Genomic DNA, 26,943 nt, shown 5'->3' with positions numbered 1-26,943 from the left:
AGGACCCATTTCAGATCCATGCACCTGGGAGTCTTGGCTCCACCGTGGAGATACATCTCTCGTTTTTATGACTCAGAAAGAGAAAGCAATGGGCAGGGATTATCATAACATACAAATATCAAGTCCCTACCATATCGATATCATTCCATCGCCTGAAATAGAGTCGCAATGACACCGTCCCTCTGCTTTTCAGTATCTCTGTGGACGTTTCTGGGAAGTGTGTGGGTCTGTCCCTCCCTTTATGTCTACCTGGTTACACAAGCTCTGCCCTTAACAGATATTAGCATGGGCGCAGCGAGACTATATTCTTAATGGAGTTTGTAATGCCTGAAGTGATTCTGTATTTCATTTAGGGCCTTCATTCAGAGGCCCCCGCCCTACTCCCCGACAGGGATTTGAATAAATGATCCTCTTACAAACTATTTCCCCTCATTTGTCTCCAGTGAAAAGGTTCATTTGTTTGTTAATTTGCAGTTGGGGGCGAGCAGGTCGGTGACACAGAGAGAAAGGGTAAGGTATGGGGACGGAAGCCTTGTTTAAGGTACGCGTAGGCATCTGTCTGAGGTAATGAAGCAGCTCAAGCTGCCCGGGATGTGATGTCTTCTGTGACCTTCAGCTCAGCGCTCGACGGTGGCTAATAGATAAGGAGCAGGAATTTGACGGTACACATAAAAAATATATAGTATAATTAATTTTTGCAGTGAAGGTTGAGTGTCTTGGTGGATCATAAACATTATTTAAATATATGTATATATTTAATATATATCAGAGTAAAATAAGTATATATCTTCATATATAGGCTATATATATTTAGCATTTTTCTTACATTATTATTTTTTATTACATTTAGTTGCGTTACATTCTACACTTCCACCCTACAGCCGTGATTAGGAGTATCGGCTCTTTAGACTACAGTGTGGTGGTCCTACATGACTTGAGCGTTGTCCTTTATGGCCGGATAAGGCACCCGGCAGCACGTTTCTCAACGTGACAGCTGTCACAACCATCCTTTAGCTAGCTAGCAGGCAGCAGCCACAGCCACAATGCCAGTGATGCTAATAGCGGCCAGAACACGTAGAGTACTTGTGAGGCACTGGTGTGTGGGCGGCCCTGGTGACAGCGTCAAGTCGCTCCACTGTCACACTCATAGGTTAGAAGAGGAACACTGACGTGAGTAAGTCGCAAGACAGCTCTCAGTGGAAGTGGTTGAGTTTGCATAGCAAGTGTTTTGCTGCTATTTTTATTTCGAAATGTTTGAATTTGTTCTCTCTTTGAGCTTGTAGCCATTCAATTTATTCATTGATTATTTTATTTTTCACTGAAGGATTACTCGGTTAAATACTATTTGGTTCAAAATTAAATTATGCCCACATGCTACTGCTGGCACACGTTCTGCTGGCTATGGACAGCCTCCAACATCCTGTTGTGCAAGATGCTAGGTATCGACAAACAATTCCCACGTATGGGCTAATTTTGTCCAGTCTAATTAGCTTGAACTGCATGTCTTCCTCCCAGTTAAACCAGCATGAACATGGGGAAAACATGCAACCTCACACTGAAAGGCAAATTAAATTGTAATGGTATTTGAATTGGTTTCTGAATAGGAGATAAATCTAATAATTAGAAATTCCATTTCCCTTTCATTCATTTAGAAATTAATTTGTTTTAAGGGTTGGCGGTCTACTTTCATAGCAATTGTTACATTTGTGGCATAAATGTAATCATCTGAATCATTTTCACTGTATGGTCACCACCGGCATGTAGTAGTCTGGGTTCTTTGTCTATTCTTTCTGAAGCAGAACCGGTCATGGTTCACTTCAAGTGCTAAACGGACACACTGTGCTCTTATCAACCTCAGCATAACATTTGCAGTAGCATAAAAATAAATATTGAGAATATGAATATTTTTGGGATCAGTAAACTAAATTGGTGATATGAGGACCCTCAGTGTAGAATCCCTTTTTCTCTCTCTTGGCACACAATTTTATCTGTGATTATTATTTTAAAAGACAGCTTCAGTCATATATTTCTTGCTGAAATTGAAAAAAAACAACCCTACAATTATAAGATTATCGCATCGACAATCTGGACAAAAGAGCACTTGCAGGGCATCACTCCCCGACACTTTGTGATTAATGGAACTCCAATGGGAATCCAGAGAGAGATTATTATTATATTGATTTATTTCTTTATATATCTATATATATATAATCTTTTCTGAGGCTGACAGCCCCACTGAGCCGGGTGTTTCGTCATGCAGTGAATACTGTATGCACCGAGTGAAAGCACCGCGGAGAGAAGGCTGCAGTTTGGGCCCTATGATTTAATAAGCCATTAGATGTGGTCAGTGACCTACTAAGACAGCTCCAGTGCTGTTGTCCTTTCATCAATCTCGCCGGCCCGCTTTTTAAAGCAATCATTTTAACACTATTACTATTTATTACTATACTTTCCTCTGCTTTGAGTACCATTTCTTACATTGCCAAGGGGGCTAAATCAAGGATTTAACATTTGATTTTTTTATTTCCATTGTTGTAATATTTCCTCATCATATAATGTATTATTATATTTTAGTTGGAGAGGGGGGGAATGTCAAACACAAACATTTCTAATGTCAGTGGGCAGAACATTAGAGATGATTAACTCGGACCGGTCCCAGGGCAATTGAAACGGCTTCCTGATCCGGCTTATTTCAAAGGTGGAGAGATTATCTTGGAATTGTAACATTACATTTCAGCGGTTATTTACCTTTCTGATACGGGTCCTGTCTTTGGGATGCAAATTTATGATTAACTCTGAATAAAAAAATAACCTAGAAAGTAGACCTAACATTTTGTCTTTGTATTTATGTTTGCCTTTTTTTTTAATTATTAATTTATTCTTTTTTAATTTGTGTCCATAATTCATTAAGCCGTTTGATTCTGTGCATTTCTAATATCATTACTACTTCTCAATTTTTTCCATTTGAAAGAATTCCTTAAAATTTCAGAAGGTTCCATGAAGTCTGGTATTATAAATGGAAAAGGAGAAACCTATAATTTACTTGAATGTCAGGCAAGATCAAAGAGAATATTTTAAAAAGCGGTTTGAAACATTTTGAAATTAAATTTATTTTTCAAATAGTTCTTGACAGCTTTAACAATGAAAATGAATGCATTGTAGTCAGCCTGAGGGATTGCCTTTCAATACAGTTGCTTTTCTCCAGAGAATGCTTTGAGTATAAGGGATGGCCATGCAATAAAACATGGCTTACGATGCTTAACGTGAAACGCCAGTCACACAGTAGGGGGCTTTAGAAGAGACAAAGACAAAAGTGAATTAGGAATATTACCTATCTCCCTTCGGTCAAGTCCATGAACAAAGAAGACCCAAATCCCAATGAAAAATTCAGTAGACAAGCAGGTTCGGGGAGTTAAGGCATGCTACAATGCTACATGCTAAGTTGTATAGCAACAACAATTAATGAAAGGGCTTTCAGAAGCCACATGTACTCTATTTTAATAAATAATGTCCCTTTGTCTTAGAGCAAGACTGTGGACACTCAATGAACTGCACGTTTTAAATAGATAGTACTGTACATGGTTGACTGGTCGTTGGTAAGTACTGGGTTCAACGTCTCTTTGCCTCTCTACACCACCGTTTTTTTCCTTCCATGTCCGGTTTTGCCAGTTTGAGACTCATCACCACCATCCTCTCTACTTTAATTATTCCTATTTTCTGGTGAACATTAGCACTACACGCGTTATGTCCTGCGCGCACACAGTGGCCGTCCCTGTAGTGAAGTGACGGTTGGCTACTGATCGTACACCGGCCTCACGGGCTGGTGTGTACCAGCGACGGCTCCTGTTCGCCACGGAGGCTGAGGCGGGGGAGGAAGGGGTGTGTGTGGGGGGGGGATTGAATTTGCTGCAGCCTGATCTAATCTGGAGCCATGCTGGAAGATTAGCCCCACTGGTGTGGCGCCCCCTTGTTGACAGAGGCTTCGCGGGGGTCGGAGAAACGAGGCGACGCGATAAGCAAGTTGCTCTGATCAATGTCACCTGCGGTGGACCGGGGTCGGGCCAAGAATACCGCCAAAAAATATATATTCGCAATTCACAGTGTGATCGACGACTGGGTCCCGGGGCCCTTCCTGGGAGTTCATTCTGTTCACGGGGCCCCTGTAGGATCCAGTGGTTATTTTTCTCTATTTGTACGTATATTAAAACCTCCCTGTCCCCCACTGCCGGATTACCTCTCGGAGAGAACGTGGGGCTTGGCTTTCCACACACGGCCAACGGTGAAGAAAGAGAGAGAGAGAGAGAGAGAGAGAGAGAGAGAGAGAGAGAGTTAGAAAGAGAGAGAGAGAGAGAGAGGGATCGAGCGAGAGAGAGAGAAAGAAAGAGGGAGAGAGAGAGAGAGAAAGAGAGAGAGAGAGAGAGAGAGAGAGAGAGAGAGAGAGGGAGAAAGAGAGAGAAAGAGGGAGTAAGAGAGGGATCCAGCGAGAGAGAGAGAGAAAGAAAGAGGGAGAGTGAGAGAGAGAGGGAGCAAGAGAGCTAGAGATTCTGGAGTCGTTTAGTTCAAAATGATGTATTATCCGTAGCACGGAAAGCGATGACCCGACCGTAATGTGAGAAAGTAGTCCCTTTATCAGTGGGATCGCATGCCGAGTGGATCGGGTTCGCCGTGCTCAGCCCTGCTGTGGGGGGGGTGGGGGTTCTGAGCCAGAGCGCGCGAGTGACCCTGACTGTAGATATTAATCAGGGTACGGTGTTAGACAGCTGCCACCCTGGGAGCCTTACAGCTCCACGGTGTCAAATCCCTTCAAATGAGCACAGAAGGAGGGAGATAGCGTCTCCTAGCATCACACTGCGCCACTGCCGTGTTCAGCGTGACGCTCGCTTGATGGCGGGTGACCTTGAATGGCGATATGTAAATCGGCACTACTTTATACGTGCTGCTCTGCGACAAAGAGGCTGCTCTGATGCCTGCGGCCCCGTGACAGGACTCTAGCCGACTCACGTCAGATGGCAACAACAGCAACAACACAAATCCCAGCGCTAGCTGACAACATTGTGAGGGATACCACTGGGAGAGCCAGCGTGTTGGGGTAGTGTTCAGGGCCGGCGTTGTGAACGAATAAAGTCTTCCACAACACTGCCACACACAGTTGAACGAGAAAAGTTGGATGCTGCTGCAATGGGCCACACAATTAAAGTTGAGCTTTTATCACTAAGTATTGATCAATAGCAGATACGGATGGATAGAGTCTGGACTTAATTGCGTTCTCTTTTTTTCCAGTCCCTTCAGAATGCATCTTATTTTATTCATCTCAGGTAGACCACAGGTTTTATAATTGCCTCATCTATTCTTTACGGTTAGTAATATCATGGATAAAGGCGCCGTAACTGAATACTTCATAATAACAAAAAAAAACGCAGGTCATTTTTTTTCGGGAAGGGATTGTTTACGCTACGATTGTTCGTACACCACGAAAAACTTTAAAACCAACAAATACAATTCCCCGGGAGAGGGGCTGCTCCACTCGGTTTGCATAAAGTGCAAAGAGATATGATCTATCCCACTGGGTTTGTGAAGCCCCGCAGACAGCACGAAAATAATAAGCTCATTAAATATGAGAAGAACTCCAACTGCTTGTTGTACAAATGCAATCACCAGCAGGGGATCCTCCATGCAGGTGCTATACAACAACACCCGATACGGGACAGGGGATAAGGGAGAATAAGCCCGCCCACACCCTCTCTGGGCGCACAATATACTTATCGACTGAGTTAATTGGACTGATGTGTGGAACCTGATAATTAAAGCCTGTACGTTACCTTGACAACCGCTACCGTCGGCGTTAAACGAGGGACGCCCGCGACGTGCGGGGTTTTGATCGTCGACTGGTCGGCCATCAAAACCGGCTCGCCGACAGCGTGCGTCAGCGTTGGCTCGTGGATCTTCCGCGGTTTTAGCACGGCGGTGATAAGGAGGTGATGGGTTTAAAGGTGACATATCATACCACCAGGTGTGGGTGTGATTAGCCGTTACAAGCCGTTGTGATAATCTGCCTCTTCTGACATAACAAGCGGGCGTGTCCACCTAGATGTGGCGCTGGACATGTATATATGATGTCAGAAGAGGCAGACCTTTCACAGCTTTTTACGGCTTGCAATGGCTCACCTTTAAAGACCAGCTTCTAACGAACGAAGGAGAACATAACTTTGGTGGTTGTTGAACATAGATCGTTGTGTTATGCCTTGTGAAATAAACCTAATTGAAGGTGTTCGGAAAACGCTCCAGCTGTCCCTTCAAGAAAGCCAACAAGTCATGTTGTTGTGTAGTCAAACGGTGTCTCCTGCTCAGACAACCATGCTTGGGGTTTAGTCCAATCAGATTGCAGCTCATTTGTGAACAGCCTCACAGAGCCAATCGAGGACCAACCTAATATTGTTATCGCATATTGCATGTTTTCCTCATGTCGTGCAGCCCTTGCATGAAACAACTTTGTGAAGGCCTTAATCGGCCTCGGCCAGAGAGAAATAAATTCACTTATTTTGAAGTTTGCGGACCACTTTAGTTTGGAAAACAACTGTTACGGATGGCTCGGACAACTGCCGCCATAAACAAGCACCTATAAACATCAACAAGCACCGATTGAAAATGAATCTGAGGTCATGGTTTGTGATGTGTCCGTCTACGTGAGGACAGCAGGGAGAGATAGGGGGTGGACAGATACACACACCACACACACACACGCGCAGACAGACAGACAGACAGACAGCTAGACAGACAGACCGAGAGACAGACCGAGAGACAGACAGACAGACACGCACACACCAACATGCACATGTGCACGGATACACACACACACACACACACACACACACACAGACACACACACACACACACACACACACACACACACACAGGGAGACACAATGACACACCCAGGGGGAGGTGGAGGCGTAGAATAATAAGAAAAGAGATGACTAACCTAACCCACCTGAGCTCGGCTCACAGGGATCAATGTCCTCGTCGTCGCTCGGACACTCGGCTGACGCCACCAGCAGGTCGTCCGTGGTCTAGAGGGGGAGAGAGGGGGAGAGTCAGGTGAGGAGGGGAGCTGATGGGGGAGGCGAAGCGACGACCGCGGAGCATTTGCTTAATTTATTTAATTTTCTTTCAATCCGTCAATTCAGTTTCGGTCAAAATATCGAAATTTCGAAAATACAAAATAAAAGCATAAGATGGGGTTGGGGTTTGAATCAAAACCTGGAGACAAAAAAACAAACCGGGTGGGATTGAATCAGTAAGCCATGGTGGTGGTGGTGGTGGGTGGCCTCCGCCAACACCATCGCACCCCCACAGCACCGCGTGATTGGTGTAGCGGAGCTGGGGGGTCAGCTGGCCCCACGTTGCACTCTGGGTAATATGAGCGTTGCGGAAAAAAAACCGCTTAGATTTGATTACCGAGGCACAGTGCAGCCGGCTCGGGGTTCAATGTGCCACCGTCGTCCGGGCTCGTCGGAGAGACGAGGGCGTGCTGCCGACGACGCCGGCTCTTCGCATTGCTCTTTAAACGCGATTGTTAAAAGTCATCGCAAAAACTCCTCTGACATTTACCACATGAAAGCTTTAAAACGGACATAAAAAGAAAAACAGCCACACCGACGCAGAGATCAGACAGCGTTTCAATGCTCATGGCTCTGATCCTACTCCCAGACCAATGCATGTCCTCCACCTGGCCAAACACGATTCCCCGACCGTCCCTCCAAACGAATTAGGGTGATCAAAAACACATCAGCAGCTAAGAGCAATGTATGAAACATTAGAATGCGATGCTCGCTAATGGTCTCACTGCAGGCTATTTGATCGAGTCCACATGATGAAAGGTCATTTAATTTAAGCCTGGCAGAATGGCCCTTAAGGCCTTGGGTTTGCGTCCCCATGTATTGTGCATGCTTAGCAGAACAGCCGCTTGCAACTTTTGTCTTTCGCATCTGCTCCAAGAGCCAGTATTTTTTTTACGGCGTTGAATAACGATCACTCTTTTCCCTTCTCACTCTTGAGTAATCAAATCATTTCGAGGGGGTAGGTCGCATAAATCTCATCGTTAAAGAAGGACAAGCGAGATGTGAACACAATCTGCAAAGTTAGATAACCATCGATTTGCAAAATAAAACGGCTATGTCATTTCACTTTACATCCATTTGCCGGCACATAATGTGATTCCACTGCCGCTGTAACGTTGTTTCCAAATCCTGAACATGGACCCGTATCATCTTTACATAATAGACCTGGAGATAATAGATCAACCTCATTACACTTCGTCGTGACGGGCGGAGGGAAGGGTCCTCTCTCGCCAAATCCGTTGAGTTGGGTGAGGCCCGGGGAAGCCGTCCAAATGTAAATTTAATTTGCTGTGCATGAAGCTGATATACAGTGTCGGCCGTCCAGATGGCAGGAGAGCCAGAACCGGGACTGCCACATCCATCACTTCGGCCCTGTGATTTGTTTTTGCTGGCGGGAGATCCGGGCGCTGCGCACCGCCTGGCAGAGGTGAATCAATGGCTCTCACTCTCCCTCTGTACCCACTCCCCTTTTGCTAGTGTCTTTATCTGTCCCTCCTCCTCTTTCTCAGTTTCACTCCGTCTTCCATCCCCGCTATCTTCATCTCACACACAGCCCCCCCCCCCCAGTCAGCGAGGCTTTTAGATTTATGTCTGATGTGTGCTACATGTAGGCTAACTCCCCAAAGAATAGTTGCTGCTGTGTGTGTGTGTGTGTGTGTGTGTGTGTGTGTGTGTGTGTGTGTGTGTGTGTGTGTGTGTGTGTATTTATTGAGTCTTTCCCCAAACTGGATTCAGGCCAAACTAAAGCTCAGAGACAAAGCTATTAGGAATGCATGTTGAAAAGGTGAGATACAAAAAGAGAGTAACCAACCCTATAAATGCATTAACTATAAATAGACCTGCAGTGCTTGCACTCAAGAGGAATGGCATTCTTAACTGCAGATACAAAACACTTTGGTAATAGCTTGGTATCATTTCAGTGTTAGCAAAATGGACGGCATCAATCCAAGTTATTCTTAGGGCCATAGCCATTCAAATTATCGAAGACATCGGAAACAATTATTTTCCCTGTGCACACAAGCACTGCCCTGCTTTACGGTCAGCAGGCATTCAGGTAGCTTTGTTGGAGCAGACATCCAACTACCTTCCAACAAGCAGGCAGGGCTGTGTGCTGAACAAAGATGTGTTTAGGAATCAATACGCCGCTTCTCTTCGTTAGCCCTTTCATTGTGCTTTTGAGGATACACTGGATCACACACGCCACATGTTTACCGACTGCAAGACGGGGGTGGCTTGTGTACAGTTGAAACGCATTGTTCCTTTTGTTAGAAATGAGGAAAGCGTGAATGTATGGTAGCCTTGTCCTTTAAGTTAAATGCGCTTTGTGGTTATAGTCATCCCCTCCAGAACGGCTTTCTTCATTGTTGTTGTTGAGGCTTCACGGTTTAAAATATAATACCATTTGAACTGGCGGTGACATCGCGAAGAAGGAGAGATTTTTTTTCCCCCTCAAGGACAAAGTATTTCCCAACAACTAGAGCTATGTGCAATAACAATTTTGCCTGTAAACTATATGGCCGTTGTAATCATTCTTTGATTTATTTTCACAAAAGATGAACCCAAGGCCGCTCCTGTGGGTTCAGGTGGGAGTAAATCTCCTATAGTGTTGAATGAACACACGTGTTTTGGTGGGCAGACGTCTGCCTGCATAGATTAGGGTGTAGGTCAACATTTTGATGTGGTCATGACCTGGTTGGAATCCAATACCATTACCGATTCATGGTGTCCTCCTCGAAGCCCGGCTCGGTCTTTGGCTGTGACAACTCCATGTGTTCACATTCGAGGGGGGCTTAAGAGGCAATATAACAGCTGTGATGAAAACTCTGACAGGTTGCATCAATTTGATGGCAAAATAGGCATTGAAATGCCATCAGCTGGTCTATATGAATCCAAGGTAACAGTAAGCTTGTCATGATTTTCACCTCAATGTCACGTGAACCATCCCCCCGCCTAATACTTGGTTTTCATAGAAAGACAGTCGATGGTGGGTTTACCAAACCCTCCCAGGTTAATTGACTGATGCAATAAGTACTAAATGTACTGCAAGGCCAGTAATCCATGGTAGAGCCTGTGCTGGCTAGCATGAGAGAGAGAGAGAGAGAGAGAGAGAGAGAGAGAGAGAGAGAGAGAGAGAGAGAGAGAGAGAGAGAGAGAGACTCTAATCTGTAGTCAGAATATGTTGCCAAAAGGCCTATGTTTAATATCGTGCCAAAACGTCAGACGATTTCTGAGCAAACCTTCTTTCACGTACAAAAGACAATAAAGACCAAGTGTCCATAAATGGCTGCTCTCGTTTTATGCTCCCACTGAAAGGGGGTGTATAGCAAGAGCTCCGATCCTATTATATTTTGTTTTCTACGTGACATGGGAGAGTACAGCTGTGTGCACCGAAGACACGCTGGATGCTGACCTTGCTTCAGGAACAAATTGAACCCTCAAGGGTTTGAACTCAAGACATTTCAACCTGACTCAGCCAATCGAGGCCTGGGAACTTCCTTAAGCACTGTCATACCGGTTTTCAATCTCCACCATTGATTTCTTTTTCGGCGCCTTAATTAGACTTCCGAGCAAAAGCCATGGTGTGTGCATGTGCTCTTTACAGACCAACTCGGTCAGCAGTCCCGGGCAGCCATACATCACGTTGTTTACAGTCCCGCACGCCGCCACCTCCCTTCCACGGGCCTGCCATTGCGAATCCACCATTTGGTGGACAGAGAAGTGCTTGTGTACTTACCACTGTCGTCTAGTACACTTACAAACTTATTTCTTATTTCGTAATCCGGTCGACCCCCCGTCTCCCCCCCCCACTCCCCGTGACACAAAGAAGAAGGCGTAGAGGAGAGCCGTTCTCTGGGGGGGAGTAGGCAGAGTTCTACGATCTTTGATGCTGAAGACAAATAGACACCTTCTCTGATAACCTGTCTCCCCCCGGTCTCAGAGGAGAGCCGTGAGCTTTTGTGTTCTGTTTATTTCCTCTACACTGTTTTCTCCCCCCGTCTAATTTGATGAATGCTTCCTGGCAACACAACATGTCTCTTTGGAGACAAACTGAAAGTCAGGAGGACACGGAAGGCATCTGAAGGTTCTTATCTAAAACATGCCCCTGACGTCCTTGTAATGTATTCCACCGAGACTTCGCCTTTCTGCTGTTTGCTCAATTCTCAGGTGTGTTTTTTGTCTCTTTTTTTTTTGCCTTCTCCCCCAAAAAGCTTTTTTTTCCTTCTGGCACTTTCCTTCTGTGTTTTGCAAAAAACTGTGCTGCTTGGGTATGTTATTTGCTGTGAAATAGATTCAATAACCTAAAAAATACCAATGTTTCTGCCCTGCATCTGGGCCAGAGACGTGCACTTGCAGCGGAAACACTGGTATTGTGACATTGTTCAAACAACCCAGCGTGAGTGGGTGCCCTCCTATGTGTCCTCCAGGATGGAACCATGCCAGGGCCTTGCCCTTGGCGTACTTTAGTTGTGGTAAACACTGGTACGTTTCTTTTCCATTTGTTATTTATCAGTCGTCCATTATCACAGCAAACCTAACGAGTATATCAAAAAAATAAAAACGGCGAAATAACAATCGTAACAAAGAACGGCTTCAAAGAAATACCTGAATGAGGTGGTATTTTCTTTATGTCTGACTATAAAAATAATTACAACTATACATACATAACAAATACAAAAGTCTATATACACTTGTAGGATTAATTCGATTTATATATATAATTCATAAAGATGATCTAAACTCAATTCCTTTAACACAAATAATATAAATGCATATTTGTACATAACTAATCGTTACAAATAAAATGCATACTGCATGCTGCATAAAACTAACACGTAGACCTCACCACTCCCTTATCAAGCAACTCAAATATCTCCCACGGTCTCCCCTGCACTCATAAAAACGGGGACATTTCATTCCTGCAGCTATTTTAGGATCGACAACACATAACTTATTGCAACACTTAAACCCTACACCGCTAAGCTACCGAAAATCCCCGGCTGGGGTATTTATACCTGCCTTACACATCTTTATTCGTCCGTGGCGCTATGTGCCATCATTTCACACAGTGCCATAGATTTTTGGGCGCTTAATGCCATGCTTGCGTCCGGTCCTGGACGAAAGCTGCACTCTAATTAGGCAGGGCTGGTTGACCAAGGCTTTAGCACTGCAGCAACAACACATCATTAAGGTTGCAGTGAGCCCCGGGTTGACAGTGGGGTAGCAGAATAGATGGCTAGACCACAACAACAACCTACAGAGAGAGATATTTATATATATTTATATATATATATATATATATATATATATATATATATATATATATATACATACACGTCTTGATCCTAGTCTGTACTGAGTCCGCTAATGATCTGAACACACCTGTTAGAGAGGTGTTTAAAACTCAAACTCAATTCCAGGTCAGTTTATTTTTTCGGGGGCCTCGTTTTAAACGCAATAATTAAAAGGCTATATAGAAATAGCAACGGCCTCCCTAATTCATTCTCTCCCATCTCATGTATCCATTTTCTCCGGGGCGGACTCTCTCGGGCGCCCGCCGATGCTAGCATCTCCTAGCGCGCCGCTGTGATGACATCCAAGTGTCTAACTTAGCGCCACGCAAGTAGGTCGATGTTGATGAATAATTTAGCCCCAGATGCTCAACAGATTCCGTCTGAATAACGAAGGCGCGCGGGCCTAAAAGACAGGGAGACTAGCTTAGCGTAATACCTCGGTCCTCGCCCACACACTCTTGCCATTACTGCTCCGTGTAGCTGTCAGAACCGTGCACTCACAAACCCTGGGACTCTGGTGCTGAGCGGAGGCAGGGAGCAGCGAGGAAGGGGGAGGGGAGGGGAAAACAGCATTATCACCAGCATCGCCTGGAGATGGAACAAAAGGTGATATATTTGTATAATGGGCGTCATGTTCAAAGACTCAAAGACGCTCCCAGGGACTTCCAGGATTAGGCGAGAACAACCGCCACAGTCGCGCTGTCACCGCGAGAGGACAATTTGCTGGTGGTCCTCAAAGGGAGTAGAACAGTCTGACGGTAGGGGCCCGGTCTGAGCCCGGTGGAGACAATGGCCCCCAGCGGCCCGGTGGCCCCAGGGTGCTGGAGGGTACGGCACTGCCTCAAATATTACTCATAAGAGCGGAGGCTTTCATTACACCGCACGGTGGTCGTGGTGAAAACCACAGACGAGGATACGTGGGCGGTAGGGCGGACCGGGGTAAAGTAGTTTGGGAAATATTGCACTAACCCCTGCGCTAATATTGCTCTGTGCGACAATGGGCCACTGTCATTCCCATTAGGGGACTTATCTGTGGGGGCGCCTTCCCGGTTTAATTTGTCACACTACGATTCACGCTCACAATACAAAACATAAAAGCAAGCGATTTGTCTGTTTATAAAAGCACAAAATTATTCATGGCTCTAGTGCGGCTGATGCGTTAAACTATTTAAATGCAATAATTTATTTTCTTTTTCACTCAGGTCCACCCAGCCAACTGGGTGGATATACAACCCACCACCACCACCCTCTCTCCCTCCTATGCACCAGCAATTCCCAATATCGTGTGAGCAGAATACATTGCATTGCGACAAATAGAATTAGCTCCCTTGTGGAAATATATTAACTTTTAATATCAGGGGATAGTGCAGGGGTTCCCAGTGCTGGGCTTCCACCCCCCATGTCCCCAACTGCCTATCTAATGTCATGAATAATAATCTGATCATGATGAAAGAAATAAAGATATATATTCCTGTCCTTTTGAGAACCCTAGGACATTCTTTTCAGAAAAATAGAAAGGCTCACATTCCTTCTCAAGGGACAGAGAACTCGTATTTGGAAATAATGCCGGCTATATATTTTGTGTTTTCCTCGCGCTGTGCGCAGCTGGTTAACTTGAGATGAGCACACAGCAAAGGCTACAGCGCCCTTATGGCGGGTTGTTTAGTTTGTCAACCAGTAAAGAGGGAGTGGGAGAAAGACAACAAGAGAGAGAAACAGGAGAGAAAGAGAGAGAAAAAGAGTAGAGAGAGAGAGAGAGAGAGAGAGAGAGAGAGAGAGAGAGAGAGAGAGAGAGAAGGAGAACAGAAGAGAGAGGGAGTGGGAGAGAGACAACAAGAGAGAGAAACAGGAGAGAAAGAGAGCGAACGAGAGAAAGAGAGAGAACGAGAGTAGAGAGAGAGAGAGAGAGAGAGAGAGAGAGAGAGAGAGAGAGAGAAGGAGAACAGAAGAGAGAGGGAGTGGGAGAGAGACAACAAGAGAGAGAAACAGGAGAGAAAGAGAGCGAACGAGAGAAAGAGAGAGAGAGAGAGAGAGAGAGAGAGAGAGAGAGAGAGAGAGAAGGAGAACAGAAGAGAGAGGGAGTGGGAGAGAGACAACAAGAGAGAAACAGGAGAGAGAGAGAGAACGAGAGTAAGAGAGAGAGAGAGAGAGAGAGAGAGAGAGAGAGAGAGAACAGAAGAGAGAGGGAGTGGGAGAGAGAGACAACAGGAGAGAGAAACAGGAGAGAAAGAGAGAGAACGAGAGTAAGAGAGAGAGAGAGAGAGAGAGAGAGAGAGAGAGAGAGAGAGAGAGAAGAGAACAGAAGAGAGAGGGAGTGGGAGAGAGAGAGAGACAACAGGAGAGAGAGAGTAAGTGCGAAAGAGAGAGAGAAAGAGTGCGAAAGACTTATTTAAAATGGAGCAGCTGTTGCTGTTCGCACTAAACCGCAGGGCTGTGCGGCATCACAGCTTCATTAAAAAAAGAATGGTCTCGGGCACTCACAGCCCCCACACGTTCTCATCTTGCCATACATCTCCTGTCCTCCGGGTCTGTTTCAGCACTGTGCCAGCACTCTTAACGAGACGCCGGAAGGCGGAACTTGTCGCGCGCGCGGTGGTGGTCGTGTCACAGCCCGCTCCGGACGCACCTCGGCGACGCCGTGCGCGGTAAACCCTGCTCCCTGTCTCTTTCTGAAAGCCACAATTAGCGCGGCGCTAAACTGAACTCGGCGAGAACTCGCTCGATCGGTTACCGCTTCCCGAGGTGTGTGAGTCGTCTGTTGAAGCCTATTTATTTTGGTAAAAACACATTTAATTGCCATGTAACTGTTACCAAGACAAACGATCTGAACCAGGTGGGGTTTAGTCAAGGTAACGTAATGCTTAACACAATCAACACACACCATTGCTCGCAAGAGTACAAATTAAACAGCAGAGACAATAAGGAAACACTAGCCAAACTTACCCGAGTGACAGCTATTATAGCCCTGTTCAAGTGTGTCGAAGTGTGTCGTAATTTGGGTATCAAATGAATAAGTAAACAAATGAATAAATGAACAGATTTATTCATGCATAGGCTTTGAATATGTTATGTTAAGATACACTGCGCAAAGCACCTCCACCCATTGCGCATTCTTCTTCATCTTTTCAAAACCGGAATAGATTGTTTAAAGTATTACTCGAGTTTGCCAATATAAAAAAACATTAAAAGTGTCGAGACACATCCGAACGATAAGTCATACGTCAATACGCGGGAGATTCAGCGGGCGGTCTTATGTGCAGAACCTGTTGTACGTTCCGCACGGCAGAGGTGTAGCCTAATTAACGGGCTGGGCATACTTGTAATACACGGGGAAACGGGGCGGAACGGGATGTAGAGAGGCGCGCTGAGGGCGTACGCACGCGGGGTCAGGGGTAAATAAAAGAAGTACAAATGCCCACGTCCTCTTTAAGAATTCTCCCTCTCGGGGGACGCGCGTGCCTGTCATCACGGGCGCCGTCCCCTTTAATGTGGGCAGCTTCAAGGCCGCTTTGTGGACACTAGAGCTTAGATTGGGCCCAGAAAATCAAGCCCGACAACAACCCGAGCTCGTGCACGTTCTGTCCGAGCCTGGCCCGGCCCGACACATTAACTGTAATTATGAGCCCGAGCCCGATTTCAACCCGACATTTTTTTTAATACACGGGATGCGTGCGAGTGGAGGAGACACGTCAGCTGCAACATGTGTGTCGTTTTTATTTTTATTTTTTTACTTTGTGTAACTTTGTACACGTTTGTTACTTAGGCCTACTCAGCTAAATATATATAGGCCTATAATATTTCTGTTCATGGCATAGATTCCTCCTCAGATTAGGCCAATAAAGCAATGATTAAAACAAAACAAAACACAAAGGCCCGGCCCGACCCAGACGAGGATAGTGGTGGGCTCGGGCTCGGGCAGAGAATCTAAACTCTAGTAGACACTGTTACTCCGCGCCTCTTCCACCCTCACTTCCAGTCGTCCGCGCCGCTCGCGTACCCCTGTCTGTAACGGTGCGTTCCAAATGCCTCTGACACCAGCCTTCCGAGTTGCAAGTGGGGAAAACTCCCAGCTTTCTTGGGGCATTTCAAGAAGGCACGCCCCCTTTTGGTCGGACCCCCTCGGAATTCTGAGAGCATACCGAGTTCAGTGATGACGCTCTCAACAGAAATGGCTGCGCCCGTGAAGAGATTTATTTTGTCTGTATTTGCACCACGTTGGTCATTTTAATGTCGATTTTAAATGCTCTAACACACTTGATTACATTGCTACTTTATTCCGGTCCCCTGTTTTTGCATTGCACGGTCTTGATGTGTGTGCAATAGAATGTAAAGTTGTGTTGTTTGTTTTCGAACTGATTTGAAACTAATGTAGCTAACAATAAACAACGACTAGCCAATTTCATGACACAATCACAAAGACAAACGGGAACGCTATAACCGCTCTGAGACCGGAAATGACGTCACAAGTGAAACTCGAAAGGCTGGTGTCCGAGGCATCTGGATCACACCATAAAACCCCCTCGCCGGCGAGCGTCCGTAAGGTAGTGCGGACCCGTGGAGCGGCGTGATCATCATCATCTGTTTACCGGTGAGTCACGAGGGAGGGCAGGAAGAAAAGGCGTCGTCCATCTCTCTGGACGCCGCAGGGCTGAGGTCGCCTCTCTCTGCCCTCCAGGGCGGTGTTAAAGGTTAACCCACCTGCGCACCAAGGCTAATAAAGGAGATATTATGGCGGTTCTCTTGTGCGACTAGAATGCTGTCGCTCGAGACAAATAAACAGTGTGAAGGCGAATTCAACCCCTCTGGGCACTTTCGCCGCGCTGCGCATTATCCCGTGCTGCGCATTACCCCGCTGCCATGGAACTAAGGACAGAAGCAGACAGAGAGAACCAAGAGCAAGGCAGATAACCTCCCCCCCCCCCCCCCCCATCCAAACACCCCCCCATTCCCTGTTAGCTGTTGGATCATCGTTGTTCTAATTGAACGCAGACTTAATAATATATGATATTTTTGAATTTGTCAAACACGGTTAAACACCGCGTCTGCTATTATCGGGAGCGACAAACAACCCTCCGTCTCTCTCCCACGCACTCGGTCGTTTCATTCTTTATTTATTTTTCTCCGACCCTCTAATTTCATTGCTTTTCCTCCAGTACATTATAGCCCGCTGCTTTGTCACACCTCCTTATCTGTGGTTTCACACTTAGAAATGAAATGCGGATAAATGAAATCTGTCTGCATTAACGCATTCTCCCCTCCTATGGATAGCCCTGGGTTTCCTTTGCAATCTGAAATGGAATCTGAAGCTCGGAGCATATCTGTTGCTGGCCTGGGTAGTAATCTGGCCTGAGAGCATAGAAGTAGCCCAGGATGAATGTGATACACTTATAAGAGGCAGAAGCAGCCACAATGCAACAGTAATAACAATTACCAAGGTATTGCCCCTGTCATCATCAGGAGCTCTCTCCTAATGCTAAGGTACATACAATGGGGGTACAAGCTAAAGATGTGTAGCTCTGTACACTCTCATGTTGGCTTTTTTCCTCCAACTTCAGCCAAACTACATTTTTTTTGGCAATACTGTGTGTGTGTGTCTCTGCGATGCTTCCGAGCGAGCGTTCCGTGAACATGCACACGCGTCTGTTTTTGTTGTCGCCTTTAGTGTGTGTGTTCGGGGAATGCGAGGAGCGGGAGAAAAGAGAAGACAGATTATGCCTTGCCACAAATCACTGTCCCCGTGACTTTACCTGTGCCTTGACATGTAGCTCCCAGTCCTTCATCCGATGACAGCAACAAATTTGTCATCCTAATATAGATGGCAGCTCAGGATGAGATGAATGTACTCAGGGCCCCCGGTTCCCATCCCATGCGCAACGCTTGCAAAAACATGACACAAGGAGAGTGGGGGCGGGGGGGGGGGGGGGGGGGGGGGGGGGGGGAGAGAGCAGCTTTGTCCTAGAACAGCAGACCAGGTCGTCTGTGGCTGCCACGGAACATCACCATAATCAGATTCCTGCCCTCTAGGGGCATGCTGTTCACATCACTAAATCTGTGAACTCTAGCACAAACGTGAACGGAATGTTGTCTCTACAAACCCTCTGAATATGGATGTGTATATTTTTACTCTGTAGGTAGTCATCACTCTGAACATTTGTATTCAAAGTGACGTGCGCTGATGTCACTAAGGAGCGCGTCGGGGTGAGGCATCTTTCCCCGCCTGCAGGTAATCCCTGGGGATTGAACCCGAACAACCTGGCCGCGACACTTTTACAACAACCTCAAGACGGTGTCCCGGTGTCACCTTAACAGGCTGTTAGTCGTGCCGGTGCTGAAAGGACCCGACCTAATCGCCTCTAGAACTGCCAGGAACGTTATATTAGCGACTCTGTCACTGGAATAGCAGAAAACAGAGCATCTTCTGTGCCGCTGTAATTTCGACAAACGGCACAAGAACCAGCTGGCTCGAAACCACTGTTTACAACCGCTCTGGGATTCAGCACTACTTCAGCAAATGGGCGCCCTGGACAGAAAGCAATTCGCCCCCAAAAAACGGCCGTTTCAAATTTCATGAAATATATAAAGCCCATGATGTCGTTCATGTGTTCACCTCTGCCAAGGTGGAGGGCAGTGTGATGTGGCGTGGAGGGGTGTGTGTCCACCGCGTGGCCCGTGAAGGGCACTTCTCATAGCGGCCCCAGATGAGGCCCGAGATGATGGATTCGGTCGGTCGCTGGGAGTGAGCGGCCCCCGCAGGCCCTCCTGCCGCAGGTCTGCAACGTTTCTTCCAGTGCCATCTGTCAGCACTAGGTGGGCATGGCCCGTGACCAGGCCCTGGCCCGCACACTCCCGGCCTGGGTCGCGGCCCAGCTACGGCAGCTCCCACAACTCACCCCAGTGGGCAGGGACGGAGGCCATTAGGACACACGGTGCGTCAACACATAGACGTTCTCCCCCCGTCTAACCTGCCCTCTCTGTCATCGGTTAATATGGGGTCGTTGCTGGCTTAATTCTTTGTTAGTGCCTGGGGCATGCGGGGGGAGGAAAACAGACTTTTGTGTTTTCGAAAGATGATGCATTGTGTGAAAGCTAGTCGGTAAAAGTTGGCTGTGAAAGTTGACGGCCACTACAACTGTTATTACTACAACCGCCACAGCACAGGAAGCTCCAATTATGGGCTGCATGCTGAGAGTTTCCCCGAGGCTTCTCATGTCTCAAGCCTCTGTCAGGTTAAACATGCGGGATGAGGCAAGGTTGATAAAACCCGAGAGAACTCGTGTCTATATGAGCGCCCCTGTTCATCTGTGACTCCGCCGAGATTGGCTTTTCTTTGTGTGTTTCCGTGGCAACCCCTCTGTTTGCTATGAATGTGTCCGTCTTTGTTCTAATTGGTGAGCCACCAGAGTGGAGGAAATGATTAAAAAAAAGTATGTCTGCTTTCCATCTCACAATTAGGTCTGGCCAGGACTTGAAGAGACCCGTTTCACTTGGTTAGGAATGTGACAAGAAACTCCCATTAGAACAAATCTAAATCGCAGATTAGCAAAAAGGGAAAACAGATATAATGAAGCAATTCAGCAATTTACCATTTCGCCGTTTTCAACCGAGGGAACGGGAATTCAACATTCTGTGTTAAGGTAATCGTGTATAAAAAATGTATTGTAAGGTCTATATATAGAGAAGTAGAGCTTAACATGCCAGTACTGTCTCTAAATCCAAATACCTTCATTCAAATGAACAAACAATGCACTGCAAGGTAACAGCCAGTACAACCAGGGAAACATACACAAAGCTAGCTTATTTTTATTCATGTACCAAGATAAGTGAATTAATGATTCTGAATGATGGGTTTTACTTCAGACAACTTGTTTTCTTCCTTCGAAGCAGCTAATGAAACTGCTGTTGTAAACAACTGCCAGTATATCATATGCAACAAAGATGAAACTGTCACTTAGACACACAACCTTACTTGATCTTTTTTTCTCCAGAAAGGAAAATTCAGATCATAGTAGAGGATGTTTAATATCCATCCAACGTGAAAAATGTTTCAGAATTATTATTTTCATTCAGGGTCCCTGAATGAATCTCAACCTTATTATAGTCTTGGAATTTGTGAACCCGAGAGTGATTCCCTCAATGGGAAAATATTATGAAGAAGTTCAGCCTAATGCTTAATTGCATTTTTCCGCCACACACGTGCACCTCTTTTCCCCTGGGGTGCTCCTGCCCTTGTGTAACTCAAAGGTGTGTAATCGTCCTGCTTGATACTATAGCCGATACTAACACTCGCAGGGTCGGAGGTTCTCTCTGTGGACGGAGCCTATGGCCGACTGCTGCCCCACACCATAAGCACTGGGAGGATTTATATACGCTCTGTGAGCCGGTCCGGGGTTTGATAATCAGCAGTGCAGGTGTGGATCGATCACTGTCTGGAGCTGGCGATGGCTTGCCCAGATAGCCGGTTCTTTTGTTCCAGGCACGCTAGCAGCTCCAGTGGAGACAATCACTCATGCTTGGGTGGTTTTGATTAAGCATCATTTGGTATCATATTCAATCTCATTCTCCCAGTGTTTGAGGACTCCTACAGACGTAAAACGAGGGATATTAGCCGTTGTTCTGAGGTGCTCTTTCACAGACGTTTAAGTTTGTTTTATTCCTCATTAAAATGGAATGACTGGGTTATTGCGATCCCTTGCTATTGTGAACAATATTGGATAATATTTGTGTGATATTGGTAACGTTAGAAAGATTTCATTATAGGGACTAACATCATTTCCGTTATGGTTGAGGTGACGTTAACGTATTGAAGTCGCAATTGGATATTGAGATGAACAAAAGCTTTGCAATCTATTGGATTACCTAAAATACTTTGATTCCAATTGTTGCTTTATTTGATTGAAATCAAATAAAGATTGAAATCAAATAAAGATCACACCATCAAGGTGCCGTATTTCATTGGTATAATGCCTCATAGGAAACCTTTTCTACTTCCCATCAACTGGCATTGTAGCCTGCCACTATCAAAATAACTAACGATCCTGCCTCAACCCCACTCATTACCTGTTTCTGCTTTGTGGGGTAAGCGCTATGTATGTCACCTGTAGTCATTAGTCATTCTTATCACCCGAGTTCCATATATTTTGGTTCCTTAGTTCCTGCCTGTTTGTTGTTCCCTTGTTTGTTTTTGCCTGCTTGTTTTCATGCAGCAAAGCTTCCTCTCGCCGGCCTACCCTGAGTCCCATCTCTGCCTATGGGCTCACTTCCCCGCCTAAGCCCTGACAACAACGAGTATAATGTGCTTCTCTGACCTAAGCAGAAGTGTATTATGCCCTCGACTTGGGGCATAAAACTAAACCTAACGCAGGTGAGACAAGAAGGGTTTGGACTGGAAACAAATCAGTCTGGGAAAATGAGACACACCCCATACTGTGTACAATTGGCCCATTGGTTGTGAAGGTAGAGGGAAGTGCATTAGGATTTAATTGGATGAGACCAGCCACTGCTACAGGGAGCTGACACTTCATTAAGGCAAGGCACTCAGACCAATATAGCCAGTGATCACCCTGAATGAAAGCAGGGGATGCAAGCTTAACCAACAACAAAAGGTGAACTCGAAAGGGCAGGACGCCTTAAGACTATCTCAGGGAAGTCTGGAACGAGGCAAGTGTTCGCTACCAATTCCGACACGTATTACCTAGCCTCGTGCTGCATCGAGAGCTGAATGTCATGACACTGAGGCAACCTAATCACTGCTTATTAACAATTTCGCTGATTAATATTTTTTCCCCTCTAGATGAGGGAAATGTGTTCTCTACGGATAATGTGCCTATCAGTGAGGGATGAGTGGTCACCAAGCGGTTTAAAAAGCATGACAATAGTATTAAACATTTGCCAAGGCCTTCTCAATGACCACGGTTTTAACAAATTCATGCATGAGGATGCTTAAGAGGTGCCTGAGAACGAAGGCTCAGCCGCCATTAAAATACGTCTCTCATTCGCTGCTACATAAACCATAAAGCAGGAATATTGCTGCGTACGACATTATTGGATGAAATTAATGCAAATAAAATAAATGCCAAAGGCTGAGGGGGAATTGCATCTTTGATCTCCCTGTTTTTCCTAAGGTAACGGGAGGGGTAACTTCGGGGGCACTAAAGGTTTTTCCACGCAGCCCTTGGGTAATGAGGGTAAATTAGAATTTGGTAATGAGGTAAACAGTCTCAACACAGCAGTACACAGTCTACCGCTCCGGTCTTGCTTCATGGAACACTTCTAATACACTGACTGGAGCCGGACTCCACTTTTTTTTCTGATACCATCCTAAGGGGCAAAACATCGGGGAGAAAGGCTTTCTCCTCTCAACTTTGTTCCCTTTGTTAAAAAGAAAGGGGAGGATTGGAAAGAATCTGATTGTTTGACAGACAATAGTTATGTTTACATGTTATAGTTGAAAACTACTACATGGTCTCATTTTTTACTCACTTTATCAGAGTGGACAATGTGATAGCCGATAGGTAATTATACTGACAGGGTTATTGTAAGATTATTTATTTTTGCAGTGATTGATAATATGTGCACTGCAGAAGGCACTTAGTGTCACAACCACCCAGGATATACGCACAAATTATTTTTAAATCTTGGTCTTGGGCAACTTAATATTCATTTTAGACTCGACAGTCGTGCAATAGTTTTCCTTGTACGCCTATGGATTTAAAAGAGTGGAACGGGTTCATTGTTTGGGATTGCTGTCATCTCACATCAAACAGAGCTAACTAATTAAGTGAATTAGTATATATTAGTCTAGACCAGCAGAACACCAGAACCTACAGTGAGCTGTTCCTCCCACACTTTAGCTGCGGGTAAATGGTGGCATTGATTCGTCCCCATTTGACTTCCTCAAAATGTCTGTATTGCAGACTTTGAATCTATTCGGACTCTCGCAGAGAGTCTGTTCATTTACATTTACTACTATGGCCTAGGTCTAGTTTTTGGACTTCATTGCTATCTAGCTAGAGTAAAAAAATAAGCAAATTATTTTAGCAAATGATGCAATGACTCAATGACTACATAATTATCCTTCTATTATATTTTGATAATAATGATACGTGATGTTTTTATCTTTTTTGTCTGCTACTGATCAGAGTCTCTTTATTTTGGTTTCTGCCAAATTCTTCTGCCACCACAATCCGACAGGGGATTTAATTACAGGGCGCTGGGTCCTTTTTTTTGCTTGCTTTAGATGCTCTGTTTACGGTTTAAGCAGCATGCTGAGTCTCAATGAGAACCATTGGCTGGATCAATAAAGGTGATTGTATCATTTCACAGTGGCTTTATATCATCTCGGCATTGCACGGATACCCGGAATGAGATGGGGGGGGGGGGGGGGGGGGTGAGTATTAGACTGAGAGATAGTACAGTGAGACCCATAGTATTAAGAAATACAAACCCGACAAAAGTCACAATATAATAATAATAGTATTACTATTACCAAGCTATATCAACAGAACAGTTATAGAACAGCTGTGAATATGTGTTTCTTTGATGTGTTACATGGTAGGTTAGACACCACTGCTCTATTAGGGCTAACACTTGCTTCTGCTTTTGCATCTTTTCATTTAAAATGAAATACAGCGTCACGTCAGTGTGTCATGTTTGTCAGCCGCTTAACATAATGTGTGCAATGGAGGGATAAATTCACAATTTGCATTCGTTACTGCCTTCGATACATACCATGCCTCAATGCAACTGATGATGTTCGGATCGCATGAAATTATATTTTCTGGGTTTAAACATCATTCAATATCGCTCTTTAATACAATTGTTGCACTGTATCAGACGATGGATACAACTATAATAAAATCGCACATCATCAAGTCCTGATTCTCTATTTAGTGCTGACGTCAACAAATTGAAACTGCACCAAGTATAAAAAATATCCTTTGTCTTGTAAACACTCTACAGACAAATATTCAAACCAGTACTCTTCCAATCTAAGACCATGAATGGCGATTGCAAACCCATCAGCCGGGCAACACTAAGACCCATTTTGTAGAAAACAGGCCATTGTGGGGGGAGTGTCCTGGTAGAATCTTTCTATTTTGATCCTGTGAGGATGAGGAGAAAATGCCCCCCGGGACTCAAAGACTCCTTCTTTCTCTTTTCCCACAATACCACTTGAAGGCCCTCTTGCGGTTCCAAGTACAAAGGAAGCTTAATAGAGACAGGGACATCTCTCTTTCTTACTGACCTGAATGAGTCAACGCCACTCCAAAAGTATAGCCTGCTTACGGACCGCCCCAACTAGTCTGCTTTGCATTGCAATGTAACGAGCCAATAATACAGATTCTTATGACCTTATGATTATTAGGACCCATTTTGGTCAGTGTGACTATTGGGGATGAATTGGTCAACTTTTTCATTAATTGTATTACATATGGTTGTTGTGTTGATGACTTGATGAGTATAACTTGGGGTTTCATTGCTTACTTTGGTTACTGATTATTACAAACTAAAAAGGTTGGACAATTGTGATACAATTTAAATTAATAGGTGACCTAATATTTAATTGAAATAAAATAAATGTAATGTTAACGTTAAATCCAATGCCAGTTGGTTATGTTACCACATATTTGATTTGTGATAAAGATGCTCTTCTCACAAGGGAAATAAACAATAAAAAACAACCATTTTCAAATGTTAAAATACATGGAAGATTTCAACCTTGTGTAACACACAGAAATGCGCACATACCTTCAGACACCTATGCACCACATTCACACACACACACACACACACACACACACACACACAAACACACAAACTCACTCAATAGCACAAGCCACTTTGCTGATCTATTGTTCTCTTCAAATGTCACGCACTTTCCCTACCTGCTGAGGCTCTCGTGGAGTGGTCTGCTTGATGCGTCTGTTGGATGCGGTGGTCGTGGTGATCTCCATGATGGACGTGGACGTTTCCGAGCGGTTGGCCGTGGCGCTCGACTGGGGCGTGATCGATGAGGGAGAGTCCCCCACCAGCCGCACGCTCCCCTTGATCTTGATGTTGGGGTCCCCCTCCACGGCCATGTTGAAGACCTTCAGCCCGTTGTAGTAGAGGCCCGAGAGCTGGCCCTGAAACGAGCTGCCCTGGTCGCGGTCCCAGCCACCAATCTGAATGGTGGTTTGGCTGTTGAAGATTGTGAGCTGTCGCCCTGTGAGAAAATAATGTTACATACGTACAGGAACATTGAAGGGTGGACCCAGCAGCTTTTATACATCTGGATGAAAATCGGAAAGACAGGTTATTTGCCCAACGGCTAATGGAAGCAAATAAATTACCCGTTGCTTGCAGCAAACCCCATGGTAATTTATCAAAGTTATAATGATGGGATGTTAATGAAAATCGGATTTGAAAATAAATAGGAGGAAAATAAATGACAATATTCTAAAACCAAAGTAGCTTTGCTAAAAGGGTATTCAAGTTAGAAGCAGAAATTAATGATCTACACAGGCTATTTAACTTCTGCTGAGGAATTTTTACGATTTATGTTTTATTTTATTCTAAGGTAGGATCATCTTATTGCTTATCATAGTACATGAAACTGTACATGAAACTGAGAAATGAATTGTTCAATATGTAAAATATACAGTAATACTACTTGAAAAAAATACTGCTAGCCATCGCCAAGTCCATCTGTTATGTAGTTGGAGAAATAAACCCCCCAAAAACATAAAATAGTACATAAATAAAAAGAAAAACAGAAAAGAAAATACAAACATGCATAAATGATAAATAAAAATTATAATATTTTGATGGACCCTCTAGTTTGGCTACATCTTTATGAAATATCCAACTTTCTATAAAAAAAAATATTCTTGAACTTGAAATCATTCATCCCTTTAGCAACAGCAACCAAATAATAAGTGTTTTATAACTTGAAATAACAAAATATATTTCATGATAGATATTTTGTTAAAAAGTGAAACAAAAAATATATAACAAAAAATGATTGGGCTCATTTCACACTTTGAGTAAAAATTAAATTATAAGTTAGTTATTGAACTGGCAAAAAGCATGCACTCAATTTATTTTATGACAGTTTTAATTTAGATAATGCCCTAAATATATTTACAAAATTTGTTAAAGGGACTCAAAAGTTTGTTGCCAATTCACATTATATTCTATTTATCAATGCTACAAGTTTTTTATGTCAAGTAAAGATCAAATTATGAGCACTAATATAACAACATACAAGTAAACTGTATGTTTTTCAAATAACCATAAAAGCAACTAGTGGATGTGAAAAATGTATCTTTTGAATTTATCATGTAACATTTAGATGTCTACTGAAAATAACTATCATTTTATAATTTATTTAACAACTTAGCAGTATTAAGTTAATACAAGTGGATTTAAATATATATTTACAGTCCCTTTAACCTTAAATTGACAGGAAAAACGGATTATAACAGCCGACTATGAAATAATACATTATTATGAAAATTATGAACTAGCACAAAACTAAATTTAACTTCTCAAAT

General features: G+C 44.5%; 1 protein-coding gene across 15 annotated transcripts in view; it reads right to left on the bottom strand.

Annotated features, from left to right (window-relative positions):
* Positions 1–26,943, bottom strand: part of LOC307070611 (neurexin-1a-like) — a 230,385-nt gene that overhangs the window by 8,055 nt on the left and 195,387 nt on the right. For 11 of the 15 annotated variants that reach the window (XM_079729140.1, XM_079729149.1, XM_079729151.1 and 8 more), the window contains 2 exons: positions 25,294–25,613; positions 6,980–7,067 (listed from right to left, as the gene is read on the bottom strand). In XM_079729140.1, the coding sequence (XP_079585266.1) occupies positions 6,980–7,067; positions 25,294–25,613 (408 nt within the window). Of the gene's footprint in view, positions 1–6,979; positions 7,068–25,293; positions 25,800–26,943 lie in introns of those variants that run through there. The other 4 variants (XM_079729147.1, XM_079729145.1, XM_079729146.1 and 1 more) reach the window with 2 other exon arrangements.

The sequence above is a fragment of the Pollachius pollachius genome (assembly GCF_949987615.1).
Source record: "Pollachius pollachius genome assembly, chromosome: 2".
In the NCBI taxonomy this organism is placed as follows: domain Eukaryota; kingdom Metazoa; phylum Chordata; class Actinopteri; order Gadiformes; family Gadidae; genus Pollachius; species Pollachius pollachius.
The sequence above is the reverse complement of the archived record's forward strand: the minus strand, read 5'-3'. Positions and strand labels throughout refer to the sequence as shown.